Source organism: Staurois parvus, unplaced genomic scaffold (assembly GCF_062004578.1).
Source record: "Staurois parvus isolate SC_StPar_1 unplaced genomic scaffold, SC_StPar_1.0 ptg000155l, whole genome shotgun sequence".
Lineage (NCBI taxonomy): Eukaryota > Metazoa > Chordata > Amphibia > Anura > Ranidae > Staurois > Staurois parvus.
This window is the reverse complement of record NW_028317951.1, coordinates 25,531,556-25,558,464: the sequence shown is the minus strand read 5'-3', so window position 1 is coordinate 25,558,464 and position 26,909 is coordinate 25,531,556. Positions and strand designations below refer to the sequence as shown.

Sequence of the window (26,909 nt, the reverse complement as noted above, 5' to 3'; positions counted from 1 at the left end):
CTGTAAGGAATCCTCGTGGCAATAGGGCAGGAGGAAGCTCCCAAGTACTATCTGAGCGGTTTAAATTTTAGCACCAAGTTTGAAATGAAATGAATACATTCCAAAGATTCCAGAGTTTCACAGTACCGGTCAGAGATACAGTGTGACCCTGTTTTGCCTAGGCAAAGAGGCTGGACTCTAAACTGTAGGTTTCACCCTCCATGGTGTGCATACCCTCGAAGGGGTCTTCAGGATTCTATAGTGATGGAGCTCGACCCTGAACCAGTGTAGCAGTTCAGTTTTCACTACAACTGCCTAAACATATTTGAGAATATTACTCAATGGAAAGTTTTCCCTATACTATAAATCACATTATTACTTTTACTCTTGTAACAAACAATGCATACCTGGCATTTCCTAGTAGTACAAGCTTCCAACCAGAGAAAAATTCTCAAGTGACTAAGTACACTGCCATACTATACTCCATGCATTGGGATTCCTGCAATCTAACAAGCTCCATGCAAAGTTCTGCACTGGTTACAACAGAGACCACATGAGAACTCTGGAAAATAAATAAAAAAAAACAGTAAATAGTTGCAGTTATTCCGTAGACAATAACCAATATTTCCTGACTGCACAAATATCAGGTGTCCTTTTAAAAACAACAATTGTGTGGTAGGCCTAAATGAGCATTGCAGACCTTTTCTAGTCCTGAGAACCAATATCTTGCTGCCTTAATAGACGCATACTCCAGCTACTGATCTTGCCTACCAACTTTGTATTTCACCACTTATGTGACATACAAGAATCTCCTTTAGTTCAACAACTCTATAACTCTCACCAACAAGGCTATTGTTACTAATGCCCCGCACGCACGTTCCATTTTATTTTCGTTCAACCCAGTGGCTGAATGAAAAAAAAAAATAAAAAATTTATGACAGATTGCTGTACTAATATAAGTGGTGTTAGTACAGCAATCTCCCCCTTCGGTGCTATGGAGTGCTGACATGGGGACTGCCCCCCCAGCAGTCAAGCAGACCTTTTTTGGTCATATCCCTTCGATGGAAGCCGGATCGGCTGCCACAAACACAGGCCGAATGCTGGCCAGTTTCGTTGAACCAGCTCATACCGCCCAATATTCAGCCCGTGTTTTTATGGGGCTTTACTCATCTAATAAAATAAAAAGTAAATACTGGAATTCCTTTAATGCAAACACCACCCAGCTAAAACCTAAATCCCCATTTGCAATCCCTCCCAAAGGGAGCTTACTTTAAAGGGTTAGTGAACCTTAGCAGCTAAGGGGTGCCTGTAGATAAATACAAACTGTGCAGCATTGACCAAAGTTAAACAATGCTCTTGCTATAGGTGTTGGCCATTTGAGTACTTCCCAAAGCCCCCCTAGAGATGGCTTCATCCCAACCCTACCTTTTTGCTAGGACATTCCAAACACTCATAGCCAATTCAAATCTTTTTGCATGCACTCTTTCCCCCTTGTCGCATTAGCTTTGAACTCAGCAATGCTCCGACAGAGGAGATAGTGGCCCGCACATATATGGGGTTTGAGAGCTTGCTCCTGTGATGGTGGGGGTGAGCAGTAGTCTTAGCTATTTTCCAACAAGGACAGGATGATACCATCTCTGGGAGTTTTTCAGGCAAGCTTCAGGATGCAGACACATGGCCTATACTTATAAGGGCACTATCCAACCTTAGTCAGATCTGCTCAGTTTGTTTTCATCTATAGGTGCCCATTCCCTGACCCTCTTTCTGCCAGAAAACTGCCTAAACTCTAAACGCTGAGCTTAAAAGATGCCTCTAAACATCCTAATACGCATACACACATAGGATAATATTGAGCCGCTTTTACAGGCAAAATGAAAAACTCATGTAGAAGCAATTTTTTTTAAGCCAATGTGCATGGACCCTTAAAGATCAACCTTAAAGCAATTTAATCTTTACTTTTTAAATTAAGAGAACCTGCACAGCGAATGGTATATAAGGATATATAGGCTGCTACTGGCACCTGACACATATGAGTGTAAGGATAAAACAAAATAAATGCTGCGCTGCCAATCCTGTTTCTTTATAAAACCACAGTGAGAAAATCTTCTAAGTCTGTTATAAACACCTCCCTATTACTGGGGAAGTGTAGAAGTGAAAAAATCCCCACCTATTTACAACTGTGATGAATAAATCATAATTTTTTTTTGTTAAATACACAATTTTGCAGACAATAGGGTGTGACTTGGCAGCGCAGTATTTATTTTGTTTAATCTTTACCAAGAATAATTTCAAATATTATAGAAGTATAGAATATTTGTGCCATCCAAACCCTTTAACACAACCCCCATTTTAATGGATAGTTGCAACTAACCAATGTACATGATCATTTCCCCCTGATGAAGCCACGTGACCGGTGGCGTAACGCATAGGGGAGGGGCTCTGACGTCACCACGTTCAGTCAGCTTTTACACGGCGAGTACAGCAAGTGTGCGGTGCACACAAGGAGTTCTATAATAAGGCTGGTTTTAACTATCTATATGTGAGTGTGATTAATGGCTTTGCAATAAAGTGTATTTTAAGGGTAAAGCACTATCTCTTGCTCTCTTTTTTTTGGCATTATATGAGTGGAGTCTTTGGAGTGGATACAAGGAGGATTAGACCCCTGGGAGGTGAGAAGGAGAAAATATCCATCCATCCATCTATCCTCAGACCGACGTAGGATAGTATTAAGTGTAGAGACACCAGGTAGATAATTAGAAAATCACGGTGTGGAACCATTCAAAGGAAGTTGGGAACATTACAAATTTATACCCTTAGGATATACAACTGGTTTAGCCTATATATTGGGCTAAAAATGGAGGTGAGCGCATATTAGAGCTTCATATATTCCGCAGTTACTCATATGTTGGAATAAATCCATCTGTTTGTATTATTATCTCAGGAAAGGAGGACTATACTATTGGTTTCTGGACACAAGATGGGACATTTTATATGTTGAGTGTATTTGTTTGTGGTTATTAATATACTTTTAATTTTAAGAGGATGATTTAAGCTATTTTTGTTGGTTTTTTTGACACTATTTGGATGGTATGTAATTTTAAGGATTCACATAATTTTGTAGTTTATTAATTTAATCATCACGGGAGCGCAGCACAGTTGTTTGATTATATATAGATATTAACACTATTTATGAGTAGGTGTAGTGTGTTTGCAAACCAATTTGTGCATATTCAAAAGGTTTTTTAATTTTATTTTTTTATTTTTTGGTTCACAATATAATTTTTATAATTTTTTATATTTTTTTGAAATTCACCATATTAGCTCACGAGTAATAATTAGCACTTGATTGAAATTCACATTTTCTATTCCATGTGTTTCAACCGGATTAGTTCTTTAATAGTCTAATCTGCCCAAGTAAATGCATGTTAATGGTACCCACAGAGAGGTGGATATTTTTTGCCTAAAATTTCTGATATTTGGAAGGTTTCTACATGATTGCGGAGTACTGTATACTTTACTCCTGCTGACTCAATTTTTTATAGGTACGTCAAGTCATTTTTTATTTTCTACCTAAATCAACTCCGTTACCTAATTTCAGAAGTGCTTGTTCCAACTGTGGCTCATCCATATACTGTATGTTTTTCCTCTCATCATGATCCTCAAAGCAGACAAGAATATATTAAATAAAACTTGACCCAGCTACATATCTATGTTCAGCAATAGGAATGCATACTGAAGCATCACAGCTTGCCAACAGAACATAACTTCTGTAGATGATGTCCTTAGGCATCTTTTTTCAGGCTGCCAATAAGAAAAAATCAGAATTGCCCATATTTGCTGTAAACCAATCTGAATTTTCTAATATTCTATTAAAGGAAATCTGTACTGATAGGAAATTGTTGGCTGATATTGCTGACCTCCCCTCAGAGATTGTTGATGGCCTACCTCTCTCTGGCTTCCACAGTCCTCGGATTTGGAGACAGCATGCAACTCATGAAGTTTGAGTGAAGACAAAATATTTAAAAGCCTTGTCCTTGGTCAGTGAATGAGAAAGTATTAAAGCCAAGAATAATCTTTATCTCAGTTTTAAGGAACAAGGACCTTTTTTTTGCATTAAAAGAACAAATGCAAGGATGTTGAATTCCTATCACCCGATGCCCAGGACATGTAGTTCCGGGTGTCGGGCAGGTAGTTTTTTTCCTCCTTTAGCCCTGCTGCGGGCTCACTTGTCAGGTGAAGCAATCGGCAGCAGTACTGCTGCTGATTGCTTTCACAGAGTGCCAGGCCCCCCGGTGAGGTTTCCCGGGCTCCGCTTACCCATCTGCGGGCCCGGCTTGCCATCGGCTAGAGGGGAGGGAAAAGAGCGGAAAAGTCAGCTCCCCTCACCACCCTTTCTTGTGCTGACCCGGAAGTGACATTACGATGTCACTTCCAGGTCCCTGATGAAAAATTGCAATACAATTCCCGGGAAAGAATGTAATATGGTGCAATGTGCACCACATTACATTCAGTGGAGCAGAGGGGAGACATGCAGGGTCTTTTAGACCTTGGACGTCTCAAAGAGAACCGGTCACCAAAAACCATCACATAGGGGACTTTGTCCCCTATGTGGTGGAAAAAAAAAAGTGAAAACGTATTTTTTCTTTTATTGTAAAAAATAAAGTTACACCCAAGCACATACCATCCCCCCTCAAAAAAATATTGAGTCCACCACCCCCACATATACGCACGTACAACTTAAAGCACACGCTGCGGCGCCTACGCATGAAACTGCTGATTGCTAATCTAGCACCTGAACACCTCTACGCTAAACTGGTGACCTAAGGAGCGCTAAAAGTGTTGACCTACAGAAAATATATTGTACTGAAGTTTGTCGCCAATTAAAAAAGGGAGCTACAATTTATGACCCATTTTCCTCTATAACATATTACAGTACACAGTATTACTTCAGTACTGGCAACAGTTATGTCCTAAAAGAGCTTGCATAACTGCACAAAAACTGAGCAGACTGTTTAAGTAGACCAGGGGTGGTCCGCATGCAGCCCATCTTAAACGACACCGGGGATGCCATGCAAGCACAGCAGCCGACACAGTCAAGCCCAACTATAAGGATACCATGCAAACTTACCAGACATGGCCACCTACAATGACAAGACACACATATGCACAGCAGGAGAGATGCCGGGGCTGCCTTGCTTGCCATAGCTGGGAATTCAAGGGCTCTAGTTAAATAACTGCTGCATATTCGGATCTGAAAGTTTTTAATTGTGCCAGCTTCCTTCCACCCCTTCATGACCTTCTTTGCAAAATCAAATAGCGTCTACATACATTCTCCAAAATATGATTTATATTGCAAAGCTATGTCTAGACTTAGGGCTTATTTACACTAGTGGCAGCTCTTGCCATGCCTCTGAAAGGCAGCTGGACACTTCCTCAATGCCTGTTTTACTTGTTAAAATCCTGCATTGCATGCAGTTGTGGCACGGCCTTATTCACTTGATTGGGTTACATTTGGCATTAGTGCATTGCTGACCCCTGAACACAAGGTGTTTAATTTTTGTTTGGCATGTGTACAACTATGCAGAGGTTTTCCTTTACTTCCTTTGCTGTAGGTACAAGGGAAGGGAAGGAAAGATCTCCAAAATAAGGGAAATGGACAGTTATCACAAGAACAAGTGTTCCTGTTGCAAGGTTTCTTTTACCTCTATTCCTGCTCTGATGACAACCTAATTTAAACTTTCTGCCCCAGTGACTAGAGCAGATAGAAACGATAAATCTTCCCAGCACAGATAGAGAACAAACTAAACCAGACAAGGGGTAGAAAAGATTTAACAGCTTGCTATCCACCCTATAGCAGAAATACTGCTTCAGGGCAGCACAGGTGCGCAAAATCATGTATATATATGCTATTTTGCAGTTCCAGGTAGAGGGCGCACGCGCCATTCAAGGCTTCGGCTGTCAATCACCGTGTCCCGGGCGGTGATTACTCGCCGGCACCCGGTGATCGCCGTGTAGTATCAACGGGGGAGAGACCTGTATATAAACCATACAGTTCTCTCCTGTCAGCACCTGCACACTGATTTGTATGGCTCTGCATAGCAGACCCATACAAAGCAGTGTGCTTACAGTGTTAAGCACACACAGCCCACATAGTAAAACAGCACACAGTTAACCCCTTCTTGGTCAGTGCGATTAGTATGTCAGTGCTTTTTATTAGCACTGATCACTGTATTGGGGTCACTGGGGATGTCAGTGAAACCAAGTCAGTTTACCCCCAGTGTCAGAATGCCCGCCACCCGCTATGAGTTGCTGATCGCCATTACTAGTAAAAGAAAAAAAAATTCCAGTATATATACCGCCATTTGTAGACGCTATGACTTTCACGGAAACCAATTAATTTACATGTATTGGGGTTTTTTTTTTTTAGCAAAGATATGTGCAGAATACATTTTGAAATAAATTTATGAATTTTTTTTTTTACTGGACGTTTAATAGCAAAAAGTCAAAAATACTAAAATATTATTGTTTTCTCAAAATTGTCAGTCTTTTTTTTTTTTTTTTTATAATAACACAAAAAAAAAAAAAAAAAAAAAACACACGCAATTACCACCGAAAAAAAAGCTCAATTCGTGGAGGGGAGGACGTAAATTTCATGACCGCGCAATTGTCAGTTAAACGAACGCAGCAGCGTACTGCAAAAAATGGACTGGTCAGGAACGGGGAAGGGGGGGGGGGTTAATCCTCTGGAGGGCAAGTGGTTAAACATGCTCCCGGCTTCTACAGCAACCAGGAGTGTGTGTATACAGTATCTCAGAGAAGTGAGTACACCCCTCAAAGTTTTGTAAATATTTTATTATATCTTTTCATGTGACAACACTGAAGAAATGACACTTTGCTACAATGTAAAGTAGTGAACAGCTTGTATAACAGTGTAAATTTGCTGTCCCCTCAAAATAATGCAACACACAGCCATTAATGTCTAAACCACTGGCAACAAAAGTGAGTACACCCCTAAGTGGGCCCAATTAGCCATTTTCCCTCCCCTATGTCACGTGACTCAGTGTTACAAGGTCTCAGGTGTGAATGGGGAGCAGGTGTCTTCAATTTGGTGTTATCGCTCTCTCACTCTCTCATACTGGTCACTGGAAGTTCAACATGGCCCCTCATGGCAAAGAACTCTGAGGATCTGAAAAAAAAAAAAAAAGAAATTGTTGCTCTACATAAAGATGGCCTTGGCCAGGGGTGGGCAACTGTGGCCCTCCAGCTGTTGTAGAACTAAAAGTCCCATGAGGCATTGAAAAACTGACAGTTACAAGCATGACTCCCAAAGGCATGATGGGACTTGTAGTTCACCAACAGCTGGAGGGCCACAGTTGCCCACCCCTGGCCTAGGCTATAAGAAGATTGCCAAGACCCTGAAACTGAGCTGCAGCACGGTGGCCAAGACCACACAGCAGTTTAACAGGACAGGCCTCGCCATGGTCGACCAAAGAAGCTGAGTGCACATGCCAGAGGGTGTCTTTGGGAAATAGACGTATGAGTGCTGTCAGCATTGCTGCAGAGGATGGACGGGTGGGGGTCAGCCTGTCAGTGCTCAGACCATATGCCACACACTGCATCAAGTTGGTCTGCATGGCGTTCGTCCCAGAAGGAAGCCTCTTCTAAAGATGATGCACAAGAAAACCTGCAAACAGTTTGCTGAAGACAAGCAGGCTAAGGACATGGATTACTGGAACCATGTCCTGTGGTCTGATGACACCAAGATAAACTGATTTGGTTCAGATGGTGTCAAGCGTGTGTGGCGGCAACCAGGAGAGGAGTACAAAGACAAGTGTGTCTTGCCTACAGTCAAGCATGGTGGGAGTGTCATGGTCTTGGGCTGCATGAGTGCTGCCGGCACTGGGGAGCTCATTCATTGAGGGAAGCATGAATGCCAACATGTACTGTGACATACTGAAGCAGAGCATGATCCCCTCCCTTCAGAGACTGGGCCGCAGGGCAGTATTCCAAACATGGTAATGATTCCAAACACACCTCCAAGATGACCACTGCCTTGCTAAAGAAGCTGGGGGTAAAGGTGATGGACTGGCCAAGCATGTCTCCAGACCTAAACCCCATTGAGCATCTGTGGGCATCCTTATACAGAAGGTGGAGGAGCGCAAGGTCTCTAATATCCACCAGCTCCGTGATGTCGTCATGGAGAAGTGGAAGAGGACTCCAGTGGCAATCTGTGAAGCTCTGGTGAACTCCATACCCAAGGGGGTTAAGGCAGTGCTGGTAAATAATGGTGGCCACACCAAATATTGACACTTTGGGCCCAATTTGGACATTTTCACTTAGGGGTGCACTCACTTTTGTTGCCAGCGGTTTAGACATTAATGGCTGTTGAGTTATTTTGAAGGGACAGCAAACTTACACTGTTATACAAACTGCACACTCACTACTTTACATTGTAGCAAAGTGTCATTTCTTCAGTGTTGTCACATGAAAAGATATAATAAAATATTTACAAAAATGTTAGGGGTGTACTGTATACTTCACAAGCCAACAGTCTGTTTTCAGATGAAAGCAATCAAGCAGCTCTACACCTCAAAGTGTGCCTCTGCTGTTTCACTACAAAGAACCTGTAACAACAACATATCACATAGTCATAGTGGACTTTCGTGGGTGCAGTTTTGTTTCAATATGTTTATTGGACTTTGCAAAATAAACATGATGAACTCATGGTTTGCCCATGCAGGGGTGAAGCAGTCACATGTAGGTTACACACAGTTTTAACCCTGGTTCATACTGGTACCACTTGTCACTCGATTTGACAGTTCCAAATTGCATCCTAATGCCGGAAATGGACTTGTTCATATTGCCGAGACTCATGACACAACAACTATGAAAGAGGTTCCTGCAGTACTTTTTGCCGATTTTATTGCAACATACACAGATTTCTGGTATATGAAGTCACAATAAAATCAGCAGTGCAAATCGCTCTGACATGCGCCTTTGAAATTGTGCTGAAGTAGCATGATTTCAAAGCTGCCCTAGGGTGAACCAGGTCTTAAAGGATTTTTCAGGTAAAAAAAAAAAAAAAAGTGCATTTTATTTGGCTGCTGGAGCTTGGAAAGCATTGCACCAGTGATCAGATCACAGATGATATATAGGTCTCCTGCAGACCTGTCAGTGTATCTGCTTGCTCGCACCTCAACCGGGCAGGCTGATACTCACTGACAGGAAGAATCAATGAACTACCACAGCGCCATGTTAGTTCATTGAGAACTACAAGCCAACAGCCGCTGAGGCTATCATGACTTGTAGTTTCTCATTCACAGAACACTTTATAAAAAAAAAGGGTCAGCTAAGGGGGGAGAAGATGCCCCATTAGTTATCAAAACAAGGGAATAGGGGCTGTTAATTTCATAACATGTTACACCCTGAATATGGCTGTAGAATGGTACATGTTATGAAAGGTGAGCTTATCTTTTAAGGATTGACATGTTGTATATCTACACAGCGCAACCTCATCTTTTATACTGCGTTTGCACCAAAATTAACTTTAGTGTATTTTAAAAAAAATTCACACATACACCTGTGTGCCAATACTGTGTGACAAAGAAAATTGAAAACTGCTGCATGCTCATTCAGGCTCCAACTCAAAGTTCTGAGGCAGCCTTTTCCAAAAAATAGGCTAAAGCAGCCCTCTCAGCATAGGTATGATGTAAACCCCATCAACAAATCTCTCCATTGCTCCCATTTGGTCTATTAAATGTGACATTGAAAGCCTTTATATCTGTTTAGTGCAAAAAAATACCTCCTGATCCCAACCATGGAATGGAGATGAGAAGAGGGCAAGGTGTTCTGTAGTTCCAACACATTTCAAGTAAAGTGAATAAGAGTTATCATTCAAAGTAAAGAAGTGTGTTACTACCAAGATCATTAGGTAAAAAGTAGGAGAAAAAAAAAACCTGGGATTTTTGTTTACGAAGAAATTTTTTTTTGCAGTACAAGGAGAGACAGCATATCTTCACACCTATTCTAAAGGTTATTCCCGCTCAGGCAGAGTCTCAGTTTTGCATCAAGCAATGATACAAAACAACAGAGGAAGAGGGTGGGATCCCCGTGATATGCATATACTCCAAGAAAATGATTTTACAGATAAGGCAAAAATCCCATTTCCTTCCCTGGACACAGGGTATCATCATATCTATTGGGAATTATTATAGGGTCAACTCAGGCAGTGAGGAGCGGATATAATGCCTCACCATCTGTCAAGTATCCTCTAAAAAGAGTTCCAAATGTAGATCTCTCTTCAGAGGGCATTCACTCCACCACAAACGTGAAAGAGCCCTGCAACTTCAATTTGACCAATAAAGCTGAGCTAAAATAGGACAGCTTTAATACAGACTATTGGAGAAAAAAAAAATCAATCAAAATCCAAAATGAAAATTATGTCAATATCCTTGTAGTTGAAACCACTAATTTCTATAGTTGACCGCTTAGGATTCAGATTCTAGCTTGATCGAAAGTAGTTGATCAAAAGTAGTTGATATTGCCAGAACGATACCACGTATGGCTAGTGTAAAGACCCCTAAGGAAAATCTGTACTGAAACAACGCTTGTTTTACCAGCTGCATTTAAATAACTAAAATACTTCTAGTCAAGTGTGCTACTTGCACCTGTGCCCATTCATCTACAACTCAGACCATCATACGTCTTATTTATACCCTTACTGTTCTAAGTTACTGCTTCGTTACAAGATCCATTTCAATGAAAGGTATTACTTGAATACATAAGTGAAAACACCAAACTCTGCCTTAAATACATACTTAAAAATAATCATTTCTTTTTAACTTAAAGCACCTTCTATTGCTCTCAGCCTTCCCCAAATCACTGTATTTGCTGCTGTGATCTGACTCCCTGTTAGAGGGTGGCTACATTCAATCTTCATTGTCCCACTGGATGTAGGAACATAGCCACTCTCTCTTACTCGCTCCAGAGATGGACTACAGACTATGGCCTATGCTCTATGTTATGTATAGCATACAAAGAAGAGTGCATGTGACCACAACTAACGTGTAGTGCTCATTCTAAAACAAACAGAAGTAAGAAAGAAAAGGACAGGTTTGGGAACACACAAAGAATGTTACAAGGAAGCAGAAAAGCATAGTGAAAAACAGTTTAATGAAAAATAGATTATAAGGCCATTAAGTAGCAGATATGTATTGATTATTTTGGAAAATTAAGAATAATGTTTAGTGTCACTCTAAAGCAGGGGTCGGCAACCCCTCGATCATGGTTTACCTGTCGACCACGGGCAGGCAACAGGTAGGCCGCGAACAGGTCCCTCTCCCCCAGCCTCCTCCACTGCTGCCGACATCCTCCGTGCACAGAGGAGAGAGGAAGACAGCAGGGCTGAGGACGGAGGGCAGGAGGAGGAGCTGGCCAAATGAACTTTTCATATTAACCCGCAGGTGGCTGGTTGTTAGGACCGACCTAGCAACCAATCACCTGCGGGTTAATATGAAAAGTTAATTTGGACAGATCCTCCTCCTGCCCTCTGTCCCGAGTCCTGTTGTCTTCCGCTCTCTGCTGTGCACTGAGAATGTCAGTAGCAGCAGAGGAGGTGCGGGGGCAGGGGGCCAGAGGTCACTGCTATGAGGGAAAGGGGGGTACAGAGGCCATTGCTTGGGGGGGGGGGCACGCAGAGGTCACTGCTATGGGGGAAAGGGGTGCAGAGGGTACTACTGGGGGGAGGTGATATGCAGAGGAAACTGCTATGGGCAGGGCTACCCACATAGCAGTATCCTCTACTGACCTTCACATTCCCCCCCCCCCAGAGCAGTGTCTTCTGTCTCCATTCCCCCATAGCAGTGACCTCTAGCCCCCTTCCCCCCCACCCACCCCCCAGGAATGTCCTCTGCCCCCCTAGCAGTGACCTCTGGCCCCCTTCTCCACCCCAGCAATGTCCTCTGCCCCCCTTTCCCCCATAGTAGTGACCTCTAGCCCCCCTTCCCCAACCAGCAGTATCCTTTCCGCCCCCTCCCTTCCCACCCATGGACAGGTATTTTTAAAATCTGAATTCCCAGCAAGTGGATTTTCTTCTCACGTTAAAGATCAGGAGGAGCAAGTTGCAACACTGGGCAGAACAGACAACCTTGAAAGGGGTCTTCTGCTCTCTGAGCAGGTAGCTAATGGGATTGATGTGGAGGGTCTAATCAGGATTATCAGGTAGGAAGATGGGTTACTGTAACGAGAGGGAGTGGTAGGGGCTCACAGAAAAGGCCAGCCCTGGGTTTGTGCACCCAAACAGATTTGCCAAGTTGGGTGAAGAAGTGGGGGTGGCCAGATCAGGGGTGGCAGCCCTGGAGGTCACTGCTATCCCTAACAGCTGGGAGGACAGACCATATGGGAGGGGTGGTGAGGGTAGTGCAGGAAGGCCTAGACAGCTGGTGGTAGTGGGGGATTCTATAATCAGAAGGATCGATAGAATAATTTGTCTTCAGGATCGCCTCAACCAAACGGTTTGTTGTCTCCCTGGTGCCAGAGTTCGGCATATGGTGGACCGAGTTGATAAATTACTGGGAGGGGCTGGGCATGACCCAGCTGTCTTGGTCCATGTTGGAACCAATGACAAAATACATGGAAGGTGGAGGCTGCACAAGCATCAATTTAAAGAACTAGGCTGCAAGTTGAAGGGAAGGACCTCCAAGGTGTAATTCTCTGAAATATTACCTGTGCCATGTGCAACTCAGGAAAGACAGGGGGAGATTAGAGAACTAAATGCATGGGTAAAAACCTGGTGTAAGAGGTGAAGGATTTGGGTTTCTAGAGCACTGTGCTGACTTTTCATTGGGGTGCAACCTATATGCTAGGGATAGTTTGCACCTAAATGCAAGGGGGTCTGCTGTGCTAGGGGAGAGGTTTATGGGAAGACTGGAGAAATATTTAAACTAGGATCAAGGGGGAAGGAGAATTAGATTATAACGGGGTAGACAGATCAGACAGGGGTCAGAACTTATTGGAGGGTGGAATAGGGAAAGATGGGGGGGAAGGCTATGGCAAATAAGATTCCCATGTGACAAACAACCAGTGGAATTGGTACCATTTGTATGAAAATAAAAAACACTCAAAATATGTGTGTACAAGGTGTCAATGGATTAAAGTGTTTGTTCACCAATGCCAGAAGTCTGCCAAGTAAAATAGGTGAGTTGGAAGCTTTGGTGCATGAACAGAACTATGATTTCATTGGTATTGCTGAATCTTGGCTTCATTCTTCACATGACTGGTCCATTAATATTCCTGGCTATGTTCTCTTTCGGAGAGACAGAGTAAATAGGAAAGGTGGTGGTGTCTGTCTCTATGTGAGAAGTGATCTCAGAGCGAGTGTGAAAGAGGACCTAGTTGATGGAGAGTGTGATGAGGCTGAAGTATTACTGGTGGAACTGCACATCGGTGTGTATTTCAAAGGTAATCACTGAAGTTTGTTATAGGCCTCCCAGTGTTAATGAGGAGGTGGAGACTCAGCTCTTTGCACAGATTGAAAGGGCTACAAGGACTGGGACAGTGATAATAATGGGGGGTTTTAACTACCTGGAAATTGACTGGAGTAATGGTACTGCAGGAACAGTTAAAGGGCAAAAATGTTTAAATCTACTACAGGACAATTTTATGGTACAGTTCATAGAGGCCCCAACTAGGAATGATGCTCTCCTGGACCTGGTAATGTCAAACCATGCAAAGCTTATTATGAATGTCCATATAAAAGAACATCTGGGTAGCAGTGACAATAACATGATTTCTTTTATTGTTAGCTGTAAACAGCAAGCGCTGAAAAATAAAAACGCTCAATTTTAAGGGAGCTAATTTTCCAAGGGTGAGAGTTGCTCTCCAAGACTGGGAGGAAATATTGGCATCAATGAACACAACACAGAAATGGGAGTTCTTCAAAAAGACTGCATGTGAACACACTGCACAACATAAGCTTAAAAGGCTATAAATCAAATCTATGTGGCTTACGGCCAAAGTTAAAAAGGCTATAGATAATAAGAAAAGAGCTTTTATTAAATATAAAAATGAAGGAACACTATAATCGTTTAAACATCACAAAGAGTATAACAGAATATGCAAAAAGGAAATAAAGGCCACAAAAAGTGAAAACGAACGACAGATTGCAAAAGATAGCAGGACAAACCCCCAAAACACTCTTCAAATATATTAATAGTAAAAAGGCCCGGTCCGAGCATGTAGGCCCTTTACAAAATAATGTAGAGTGGGTGACTGAATTTATTCTCTCAAGTAGAGGAGATTAAGGGGGAATATGATCAACATGTATAAATACATCAGTGGTTCATATAGTGAACTCCAGGGCTTAAAATTTCACATCTTGAGCTACTAGCCAGGCCTTAAGAGTTACTCGCCACCAACAAACACACAGACATGTACATACACACACAGAAACATGTACTCGCACACACACACACACACATACAGACACATATATACACACACAGGCATGTACAGACACTCATACACACATATACATGTACATACACACACACGTATGTACATATACACAAACACACACATGTAGATGCGCACACACAGACATGTACACACACACAAGCATACACAGACACACACACACACCCTATAAAAAGTTTCAGTACTTCCTTGTTCACTCACAGAGCCAGGTACTGCACTCCAGGAGAGGCAGAGAGCACAGCACACACTCCTTCCTCTGCTTTCACTGCACGCAGCTATTAAGCAGTCTGACGGTTCCCAGTGCCAGTGACAGATCTGGCCTGAGCTCCGAGCCTGCTCAGCAAGACGACCCTGGGGGACACACTCACCCCCACCATAATTTCCACTCGCCATTGGCGAGCAGGCGAGTGGAAAATTCAAGGCCTGGTGTACTCTGTGTAAAGCTATTCCCCTTGAGGTCATCACAGAGGACAAGGGGGACCTCTTTACGTCTGAAGGAAAAGAAAATCTCCAAACACGAAAAGGTTTCTGCACAGCGAGACCTGTGAAAATGTGGAATAGACTCCCTTAAGTGTTGGTTCTGGCCAGCTCAGTGGATTGCTTTAAAAAAGGCCTGGATTCTTTCCTAGATACACAGAATATAACTGGATACGAACATTTATAGGTAAAGTTGATCCAGGGAATATCCAATTGCCTCTCGGGGGATCAGGAAGGAATTTTTTTCCCTGCAGGAGCAAATTGGATCATGCTTTGCTGGGCTTTTTTCACCTTCCTCTGGATCAACTGTGGGTATAGGAGTGTAAAACTTTTTTTTTTTTAAATGGTTGAACTGGATGGACTTTTGTCTTTTTTTCAGCCAGACTATGTAATTGTCCTCCTGGAGCAGCTGAAAGCTAGCATCTCCTCCTCGCCCTCCCACCAGCATACAGCTGCTGCAGGAGGAAAATCCAGGGGATCGGTTCTAGTAAACGTCTCCCCCGCTGCCCCTGCCATCCTTGTTCCTCCTTTTTTTCTGCTGCATGCCCCCTCCCCCAAGTGCTCCCCTTTCAACGGGGCTCCAAAAGAAATTGTGAAAAATAAAAAAACTATTGACACCATCCACTGCCCTGAAGACTGACAACAACCTCTGCCCTATTGACAGACATTGTCCATTTTTAAGTTAGGCCAAGTTTGTATTTTTACGACATTTGTTTTATTATATTTTTCTACATTTTCCTTGCTATTTAGTTAGGCAATGCTAATTAAATTTTTTGATCTTTGATCTCTCATGTAGTTCAGGTAGATCTCCACCTCTCAAAGGTTGCCTACCCCTGCTCTAAAGTGTATTTGCACTTTTCTGTGAATAATTTGTAAATAAATGAAACCTTCCTCCACTGTGTTACTGAGAATGAAAATCCCATTCCACTGAGCTGTATAGCTTTATCATTGCACTTCGCCAGTTCAAGATGTTCCACAATGCAAATAAAGCCCCTAAAACCAAGAAAACAAAACTCCACCACACTGAAATACGGAAGGTTTACCTGACAGTAGACTGACAATTCCCAGGCGCCAAGTCGCAGTCAGCCCTCATTGCTCTGCTGTCCCCCACCCCACATCTTCGGCCAGCACCACTAACCCGCCCTACAGAGTGGAACCCAGCATTCCGGGACCCCTGGAGTCCCCCCCCCCAACCCTCTGAGCACAGAATCCAGGCGGAACATAGAGCTGTACAGCTCCATGAAAGCCAGCTCCCTCGAGAGTACCACAAGTCTCTGTTCCCCCCCCCCCCCAGGGGGCCATGGAGCAGAGGACAAGGCCTCCCACACTGACCACCCCATCCACACCAAGGAGCCCATCAAAGCAGCCTTCAGCTGCAGCCGTGTTCCACATCAGAAGACGGAGTAGGCAGGGCCACGAAGTCCTGCCACCTGATAGTGGACAGTCCCACCTCCAGCACGGCGCCGAACCCCCCCCACCTGTGACGCTGCCCCCCCCCCTCCTGTAACGTCCCCCTCCTATGATGCTGCCCCCCACCTGTCCCATTGCTTCCTCCCATGGAAATTCCCCCTCCTGTCCTGCTGGCCCCCACTGGTCTTGCTGCCCCCCCCCCCCCTTGTGATGTTGTGCCCACCTCCCGTCCTGTTGCCTTCCTTCTGTGACACTGCCCTCCTCCTATCCTGCTGCCATCCTCCTGTCCCGCTGCTCTCCTCATCCTGCTGCCCCTCCACCTGGCCCCTAACTTTTTTAGCTGGCTCCTAGATTCAAAGCAAATTTGTCAAGCCCTTGCATAGATGTTACCAAACCCATATAGAATGGAACACTGCCTCTGCTCCTAAAGTCCCATCGTGTCACCAGTAACCATAATAAATAGAAAATACTTTTTCTGCCTCTAAACACCTCTGCATGTTATGTGTCCACTCACACAAGCATTTGGAGGAGTTTACAAGCAGGGTGTTTAGAGACAGCAAAAAGAAAAAAAAAAAAAAGAAAACAGCAACCGCTGCCAGAGCGTTCAGAAGCAGCAGTGTTTTAGCAGGAAAAATGCTCGACGGGCCTAAACACGTGAACTGTGTCTAAACCTAAGCGTTAGGTGCATTTAGCACTTTAGTGTTTTTCATTGCAATGGCCAGAATAAAATTATTATTCTTTTCAATGAAATAAACACCCAGGCACTTGACACGCCTAAATGCATTATAAGCATCAAGAATTTGTTTCTGTCAAAACACTGCTGCCAAGAGGAAAGGCTTCTAGGACAGACAGCAAAAACTTCCAGTGTGCATGAGGACTTAATCTGCTAAAGTTATTTAGAGCATTTCCAAATAATAAAAAAAAAATACAGGCTTCATGAGAGAAACATGGGAGCTGCAACGGCTAACTTTTCAGGTATGCTACTTACTTGGCTGCCTGCCTTCCTATTCGCCAGAAATACTGGAGCAAGCACAAGCAAATAAAAGCAGCACCAATATTTCTAATGCTTCTACTTTCCTCAAGGACAGTGAAAATAAAAAAGCATCAGCATGCCAGATAGTTGTCCTTGTTAAAATGCTAGTTTCCTAATGGGTAAGACCCCCCCAAAACTATTTCAACCAAATCAATCTGATAACCAGACACAACTATATTTGCTATGTGTTCCTATTAACACGCAATTTGGGAGATTTAAAAAAGAAAAAATAGTCCAGGACTTTTTTCCGTGTTCTCACAGGTAGAGCAGCCTGTTGATATAATGGGCTGCTCTACCAGTGACCCGTGCACGAATGTGCATATGTGAACAAGGCCTAAGTGGCACTGTTTTTCGGCAGACATTGACTTCCTGTCTGCTGTGAAAGTTCAAGAGATGCTGAGTGCCTTTCGCCTCTCAGGAGAAGTCTTGTATTTTTATCAATAAATACACGGCTTCCTATGATTGGCCAAAGAAACAGACTGTACAGTCTTAATAAGGATACTTATCAGGTACTGGGAAAATAACTACTAAAAGTTTGACAAAATTAAAGAAATATTTTTTTTATATAGACCGCCACATGAAGGAAACCAGTTTATAAATAGAAAGGCTAACATGCTTCAAATAGCTGACAATGCGCTTGTGATAGGAGAGTGACAGGAACAGCTGAAATACTCTTGAACTGGAACTGTCAACTCCTTGGCAACATATTTTAGGTCTTTTTCTTACTATGCAGTAATATTGACCATCCCTTAATTACTGCATCTTTTGTTCTACACCCAGAATTAAATGGCATAGGCCATCAAACTGAAATGCATAGAGGTAACATTTTTTTTCATGCGTATTCTTTTAAGTGATTGTCGTCCTTTAAAAAAAAAGGACTAAAAACAAGTTAAGCCTACAAAGAGACGGCATAGTACCTGCCTACCCAGTCACTTACAAAAAAGTCTGTAAAAAAGGTACTAACCTTTCTGGCAGCTTGCTTCTAGAAATGCTGCCAATTAAAGTCTCACACACTAGTTTATATTCCCTGTAAAGGAGAGTCTGACGTTTTAGTGGTCAGAAGGCAAAAGCGCACTGTCCGGCCCTACTGCCAAAAGTCTACGAGAGGCTGAAAACTTGTGGCTGGACAAAGCACCAAGTGGTACCAACATTCAGGGCAGTATGCACACAGGGAGAATGCCCACAATGCAGATTTCTTCTTTTACGGGTATTCGTCCCTGTGCACATACTACCCTAAACATTAGTACCATTTGGTGCACCATCCAGCCTCTGAGTTTGAAAGACTGCTGGCAGCAGGGATGGACAGTACACCTGTGCCTTCCGCTTGCACAAATACGCCAGAATCTTATGCACAGAAGCTAAACACCCAGTGTGTTTGAGGCCTTTCTGCTCTCCAGCCATACAAGTTGAATACCTGCTCCCCCCACCACATGTACCAGTTCCTTTTGCTAGGCATGTTTGTCCCAACAAGTCGCATGAGCTGTGTGTAACATAAGTTTACACACCTAGAAGCGTGGTATACCAACAGCAATCGGAGAGCATTGAAGTTAGAGTTTTAAGAAACAGGCCACAATATAGGTGCAAGTATAGGTGATATTCTTTTACACAGCTGGTCTTTCGTATGCAAGTAACCCTGTGGCAACTAGGTATTTTTGTAAAATTTGTCATAAAGGGACACAGACTACTAGCACAAGATACTACAGTACACCGTGGGTGACCAGGCATCTGACACGCCTAGAGGTGTTCCAGATGCTTTAGATCAGAGGTGCTCAACCTGCGGCCCGCAGAGCCCTCTGCTTGCAATCTCACGCACGGGGATGGCAGAACGGCAAGCTCAGATTGCTGGTTGCGGACCCACCATCCCAGAGCATCAAGAGTGCATAGATCCGGCGCCAGAAGCAAGAGCCAAATAAGCCAATGCTTCCTCTGTAGCGTTGGCTCCTGTCCCAGGCGGAGTGATACCAAGTCCTCGGACCTTTCAAGCAGCCTAGTGATGCCAGCAGAAACCAGAAGAGAAAAGGTCAGTTTATTTAACATTCCATAGTTTTGCAATAGGCATATTAGCACTGTTAAAAAAGGATTATTAGGCTGCTTTCACACTGATCAGCACGGTGCACCTGTAGCTTTTCTGCAGGCTAGTTGCACTGAGCCATAGAGTTCTATTATATCCTGCAGGTTTGGTGTGCTTTCAGAAAGTGCACCACACCTGCAATATATAATAAAAGTCTACGGAAAAGTGCAGCTGACCCACAGGAAACCTGTGGTGCAGGTAAACATAAGTGCATCAGTTTGAAAGCAGCCTTAAAGGGGACACAGGACAGGGCTCATTTAAGTTAGCAGTTGGTGGGGGAGGGTGTAAAATCCCATAGTTGAAACATGTTTTTACCACACATCCCCAAGCACTGATGTAGTGCCAAGGGTACCTGCCCTATGCTCCAGCGGGCCAGTCCGGCCTCCCTGTCACATTCTGTTTTACACTTGAGGGAGCAGCATAAACAGGAACTAATCCTCTCCATTTTCCTCCTGCAACTGCTGAAAGCTGGCTTCTCCTCCTCTCCATCCAGCCGGCATTCAGTGGCCGCAAAAGGAAAAATGTTCATTATGCTATTCACAATAAAGAAAATTCTGAACCATTTCATTTCGGCCCACGACCAGTTTCTAAATCACTCAAAGAATGAGCTCATCTTTTGACAAAAATTAAAAATGCACATTTTTTTGCAGGGAAAAAAAATGTGTATTTATTATTTTTTGTTGCAAGAGCCTATAAAGCATCGCTGGTGTCATGCAGTTCTCCTGCAGACCTGTCAGTATATCTGCTTGCCCATACGGGATGTACAGGCAAGCAGATATACTGACAGGAAGAATCAATTAACTACCATAGTGATCCACAGCACAGTGGTAGTTCATTGAGAACTGCAAGCTGACAGCCACCATGGCTAACGGGATTTGTAGTTTCTGATTCCCAACACACTTTAAAGAGTATCGCGGCTGGCCAAGCTGCATTTTTTTTTTTTTTATTTTGACAGCTAGCAGGAGAAGATCTCCCACTAGCTGTCAAAGTGGAGGAGAGGGGGACGGTCAATTCATAACATGTTACATCCTGAATATGGATGTAACGTTATGAAAGGTGAATTTATCCTTTTAAGTGGCCCTTGCTCTTCAAAATGTTACGCATCCCCTGCTTTAGAGTTTCCAGCAAGTTCGGCAGCTCAGGTGATGGGACAAGTACATACACAAATTGTTCCCTTCCTCTGCAGGCTAGCCCTTCTTGCATGTGCTGCTGTAAAAAGACAGGCTAGACAGAGAAAATCCAAAACATCACACCTAATTTAAGACAAATAGTGTTAATAGCAGATTAAATATCAAGGCACGCCAAAGCCTAACCAACAAATATTTAAAATTACCAGAGGTCGTGTCACTAAAATATTTGTTGCTAGAATCACCAAATTAATTACATCTTATAAAAACACTTTATAAACAAATACATCAAGCAAAATCTACTGCAGATATAATGAAACAGGTTTTACTTTGACAGCAGTTATTGTAAGTGAGGAGTGAAAAGTATACTGTTTGCAATCAACGAATGGTTTCCTAGCAAGGCTGCATCAACTAACAGAGTACCTATTAACTTGCTCAGAAGTTGCACAGGCACAAAACTAAAATAATATTGGTTAGGTATATCTGCAATTGAAGTGTGGGCCCAAGTGTTTAAAAAAAAATATGGTCAAACTTCCCTTCCGGGCCACATGAGTGCAATTACTTTTGCTCTCCTGTGACCCAGAATTAGACAACAGCAGCCTAAAGCCTGTTGTCAGCTCACATCACAGAGCAATGCCAGACACTGGAAAGACCCCAACCACATTGTCAGGATTCACTCAGCTACCCAATTGACAGATGGCTCTGACATCTGTGCCTGCCCCCTCTTCAGCCCTGTGCTCCAGGGAGTGCTGGAAGGGCAGAGTGGAGAGCAGTGACTTTCAGTCACTGATCTCTGTTCTGAGAAGGCTGAGAACTCAGCGATCAGCAATGTGATCACTCAGTTCCTGGGCTTAGAACCAGGGACAGCTGCAGACAACACCAAGCATGAAAATAGGCAAATCTCTTCAAAGTTCGACTGGCACAGGCCATATACATTAGGTCAGGAGCCCATACAGAATCACAAGTCAGTTTTTAGGTGCCCCAAATTGTATAAAGTAACATTTTACTGAAATCAGGGTACGTTCAGCTTAAGAAAAATCTTAAGGGATTGGTCTATCAGATAAAAAAAGCCTGAGCATATCTAAGGAAAAGGAAAGTGTACACCAGAAGCGTTCAACCTGTGGCCCTCAGAGCCCTCTGATGTGGCCCTTGACCTCAAACCAGGGAAGCGCATGCCTGCAGCTGGCAACCCATTGAAAATGATTTGGGCTTGCCAACCCACCTTCCGAGTGCAATGTGGCAAAACCAGCAGTGGAGGAAGCAAGTGGCCACGGAGAACAGGAGCTGCAAAAGCCGATGCTTCCTCTGTAGCTCCAGCTTCTGTCCCAGGCAGAGTAATACCAACTGCACATCGCCTGGGACCTTTCAAGCAGCCTGGAGAGCTATGCCAGCAGTAGATGGAAGAGGGAAAAAAAGGTCAGTGTATTATACAAACACATACACTGTGCTTTCGCAATGGCCATATTAGAACCTATAAAAGGGTTAATAACTATTAGATTGCTTTCACACTGATCTTACAGTGTAGCGCAGTGCAACTGCACCGAGCCATAGACTTCTATTATATCCTGCAGGTTTGGTGTGCTTTTTTTAAAATGTTGATTATGCTATTCAAAATTAAAAATTCTAAACCTTTTAAATTTGGCCCATGACTGGTTACCAAATCACTTAAGTGGCCCTCGCTCTTCAAAGGTTGAGCACCCCTGGTGTACACTCATCCGGAACCCCACCACACACAGCCCCCATCCAGATCCCCACCACACACAGCCCCCATCCAAAATCTCACCAAGACACCTCACGTCTTCAGATTCCCACCACACACAGCCCCCATCCAAAATTTCACCAAGACACCTCACTTCTTCAGATTCCCACCACACACAGCCCCCATCCAAAATTTCACCAAGACACCTCACTTCTTCAGATTCCAAAAACACACGGCCCCTATCCAAATTCTCACCAAGACACCTCACCCCACACGGCCCCCATCCATATTCCCACCACATACAGCCCCCATCCAAATTCTCACCAAGACACCTCACTTCTTCAGAGGCCCTCCACAGCACACGACCCCCATCCAGACGCCCACCACAACACGCGACCCCCATCCAGACGCCCACCATGGCACCTCACTTTTTCAGAACCCCACCACACACGGCCCCTATCCAAATTCTCACCAAGACACCTCACTTCTTCAGAGGCCCACCACGCGACCCCCATCCAGACGCCCACCATGGCACCTCACTTTTTCAGAACCCCACCACACACGGCCCCCATCCAAATTCTCACCAAGACACCTCACTTCTTCAGAGGCCCACCACGCGATCCCCAACCAGACGCCCACTATGGCACCTCACTTTTTCAGAACCCCACCACACACGGCCCCCATCCAAATTCTCACCAAGACACCTCACTTCTTCAGACGCCAACCACACTACGCGATCCCCATCCAGACGCACACCACGCGACCCCCATCCAGACGCCCACCACAACACGCGACCCCCATCCAGACGCCCACCATGGCACCTCACTTTTTCAGAACCCCACCACACACGGCCCCCATCCAAATTCTCACCAAGACACCTCACTTCTTCAGAGGCCCACCACGCGATCCCCAACCAGACGCCCACCATGGCACCTCACTTTTTCAGAACCCCACCACACACGGCCCCCATCCAAATTCTCACCAAGACACCTCACTTCTTCAGACGCCAACCCCACCACGCCATCCCCATCCAGACGCCAACCCCACCACGCCATCCCCATCCAGACGCCAACCCCACCACGCCATCCCCATCCAGACGCCAACCCCACCACGCCATCCCCATCCAGACGCCAACCCCACCACGCCATCCCCATCCAGACGCCAACCCCACCACGCCATCCCCATCCAGACGCCAACCCCACCACGCCATCCCCATCCAGACGCCAACCCCACCACGCCATCCCCATCCAGACGCCAACCCCACCACGCCATCCCCATCCAGACGCCAACCCCACCACGCCATCCCCATCCAGACGCCAACCCCACCACGCCATCCCCATCCAGACGCCAACCCCACCACGCCATCCCCATCCAGACGCCAACAACAGACGATCCCCATCCAGACGCCAACAACAGACGATCCCCATCCAGACGCCAACAACAGACGATCCCCATCCAGACGCCAACAACAGACGATCCCCATCCAGACGCCAACAACAGACGATCCCCATCCAGACGCCAACAACAGACGATCCCCATCCAGACGCCAACAACAGACGATCCCCATCCAGACGCCAACAACAGACGATCCCCATCCAGACGCCAACAACAGACGATCCCCATCCAGACGCCAACAACAGACGATCCCCATCCAGACGCCAACAACAGACGATCCCCATCCAGACGCCAACAACAGACGATCCCCATCCAGACGCCAACAACAGACGATCCCCATCCAGACGCCAACAACAGACGATCCCCATCCAGACGCCAACAACAGACGATCCCCATCCAGACGCCAACAACAGACGATCCCCATCCAGACGCCAACAACAGACGATCCCCATCCAGACGCCAACAACAGACGATCCCCATCCAGATTCCCACCAACAGACGATCCCCATCCAGATTCCCACCAACAGACGATCCCCATCCAGATTCCCACCAACAGACGATCCCCATCCAGATTCCCACCAACAGACGATCCCCATCCAGATTCCCACCAACAGACGATCCCCATCCAGATTCCCACCAACAGACGATCCCCATCCAGATTCCCACCAACAGACGATCCCCATCCAGATTCCCACCAACAGACGATCCCCATCCAGATTCCCACCAACAGACGATCCCCATCCAGATTCCCACCAACAGATGATCCCCATCCAGATTCCCACCAACAGATGATCCCCATCCAGATTCCCACCAACACACGATCCCCATCCAGATTCCCACCAACAGACGATCCCCATCCAGATTCCCACCAACACACGATCCCCATCCAGATTCCCACCAAGACACCTCACTTCTTCAGAATCCCACCAGGCACGGCGCTCATCTGCTGGGCCTCTCTTCCATAAGAAGACTGAAAGAAGTTGTGACTTTTAGGAATACAGAAGCATTCATATACCTGGCTCCTATTCTGATGATATCTGATCACATGCATGGCTTATAAAAATACAAGGGTTCTATGTACATGCTGCCCCAGGTAGACATTGGAAGCTCTCCTCAGGATGGGCCCTCAATGATCCCTCGTCCTCCCAGCTCACAGAACAGGACTGATCCATGACAAGGCGAGTCCCATCCCAATAAGAGCCCACAGTGGCCCGTACAATGCCCCCTGGACATGGCACCACAATGCTCCCCATACGCCGCAAAGCCGCGGCCTCCACTGCTCGCTGGACCTCCCCGGAAAGCACCACCAAGCCCAGGCCGCCGCCCCCTCCCGCACCACACTCACCCCCGGCCACACGAGTCCCCACTCCCCGTCATACCGGGGACACGCCCGCTCCCCTCACTTACCTTGTAGAAAGCTCCGTTAGAGCCGCGCACTTCCACCGTCAGGTCCTCCATGTTGGAAACGCAAGGGGCGATGGGAAGGATTTCTAGAAAGTTTCTGCGTCACCCAAGGAGGGAGGGAGCGAGGCAGGGAGGGGAGGCGGAGGAGAGGAAGGGGAGGAGATTAGAACAGGCCGGGGATAGTGTGCGCCACACGGGACAGAGGAAGGAGTGGAGGGAGGGAGAGGACACCCGGGGGTGTGAGGAGAGGCGGGGGGCTCACTCAGGGTTTGTAGTGTTTAGCCGTGAAAGGAGAGGGAAGGCGGGGATCCCATCCACATTTATGTACGGGGCATGTGTTGTCTGCTAATTATAGAGCGCTGCCATCCCGGCCTGGAATAGAAGCGGCATCACTTCTCTGGGAATTCTCTCACACTGTCCCAGTCATACAGGTTACTGCTGAGGGGAAGGCTCCGGCGCTGGCACAGCTCCTCAGATGGTGTCTCCTGTACAAAGCACACTTTGTTTTAGTTTTGGATAGAGGGCTCAGAACTTTTTTATTTTATTCCTGGTCCTGTTTACCACCAGGATGTATTTGCATATCTGTTCACTGCATTCGACTTGCGGTTTTTGCCTGTTTTTTTTTTTTTTGAGGTATTTTTTCACATTTGTACGCGTGCGTTTCAGCATTTTTCTACAGTGTTTTCCAAGTGTTGGTGTTTTTGTATTAGTTGATAGGGAACGCTATCATTTATGTGCTTTCAGCTGCTTCCAAAATCTGCCCGCATCAAGCTACAAAACATTTAAGGAGCTTGAGGCCCTGTTCACGCTTGAGCATTTTGTTAGCTCGAGGCTTCAAAAAAACACTCCGCAAGCAAAAACCTATTGCTTTCAATATCCCTTGTTCACATCCGAGCTTTTTGTCGCTTGTAGCAAAACGCCCGTCACTCAAAGTACACAAGCTATTTTTCAGGCAGAATTTAGCAGTTTTGTCCTCATAGACTTCAGTGAAAATGCCTGAAAAGCATGACAAGAGCTTTGAGCGTTTTCAGCGCAAACAGCATCTCTGCTCTTCCTTTTTTTTTTTTTTTTTTTTTTTTTTGCTTTCCATTGGTCACATAAAAACACATAGTTTGAAAACACCTGATAAAAGCTGAAAAAAATGTGCAATTCTGCTCCAAAAAATGCTTTAAAACCTGACGCTTAGATGTGAATGTAGCCTCAGGCGTTTTGGACTAAAGATCTGAGCCACCACTATATAAAATCTTTTTTTTTTTTTTTATTTTGGGCTTCGAGCTACAAAACACTCAGATGTGAATGGGGCCTTATAGGATAAGTTCACCTTTTAACAAAAATATAATTTTTTTTTTTTTTGTAGATAAAAAAAATGTGCATTTATTAGTTTTTTGTTTCTGGATCCTCGAAACCAGGGGTCTCCAAACTATGGCCCTCCAGGTGTTAAGGAACTGCAAGTCCCATGAGGCCTTGCAAGACTCCCAGAGGTATGATGGGACTTTAGTACTTCAACAGCTGGAGGGCCATAGTTTGGAGAACCTTGCGCTTAAAGCAGAGCTCCACCCAAAAGGGGAAGTTCAGCTGTAAGCCTTTGTCCCCCACTCCCCATTAAGTATTGGCACCTTTGGGGAGCGAGTACCTGAATTTGACAGGTACCCGCTCCCACTTCTGCTGCTTTTTGAAGCAGTAGTTGTCCCCTCCCTCCCTGCAGTCTTCTGGGACACATGACAGGTCCCAGAAGACCACGGGGCCATTCACAAAGCGCAGCGCTTCTCACGCATGCACAGTGGGCATTCGGCTGTGAAGCAGCAAGCTGTCACAGCCGGGTGCCCACACTGAAGATGCGCC

The 26,909-nt window shown here is 45.1% G+C and overlaps 1 protein-coding gene across 2 annotated transcripts in view; it reads right to left on the bottom strand.

Annotated features, from left to right (window-relative positions):
* The window catches only part of FXR1 (FMR1 autosomal homolog 1), a 76,250-nt gene extending 51,033 nt beyond the window's left edge, over nt 1-25,217 (bottom strand). For both annotated transcript variants that reach the window (XM_089675559.1, XM_089675560.1), the window contains exon 1: nt 25,071-25,217. In XM_089675559.1, coding sequence (XP_089531685.1) covers nt 25,071-25,121 — 51 coding nt within the window. In that variant the 5' untranslated portion in view covers nt 25,122-25,217. The remainder of the gene's footprint in view (nt 1-25,070) is intronic.
* Between the last annotated feature and the right edge of the window lie 1,692 nt (nt 25,218-26,909).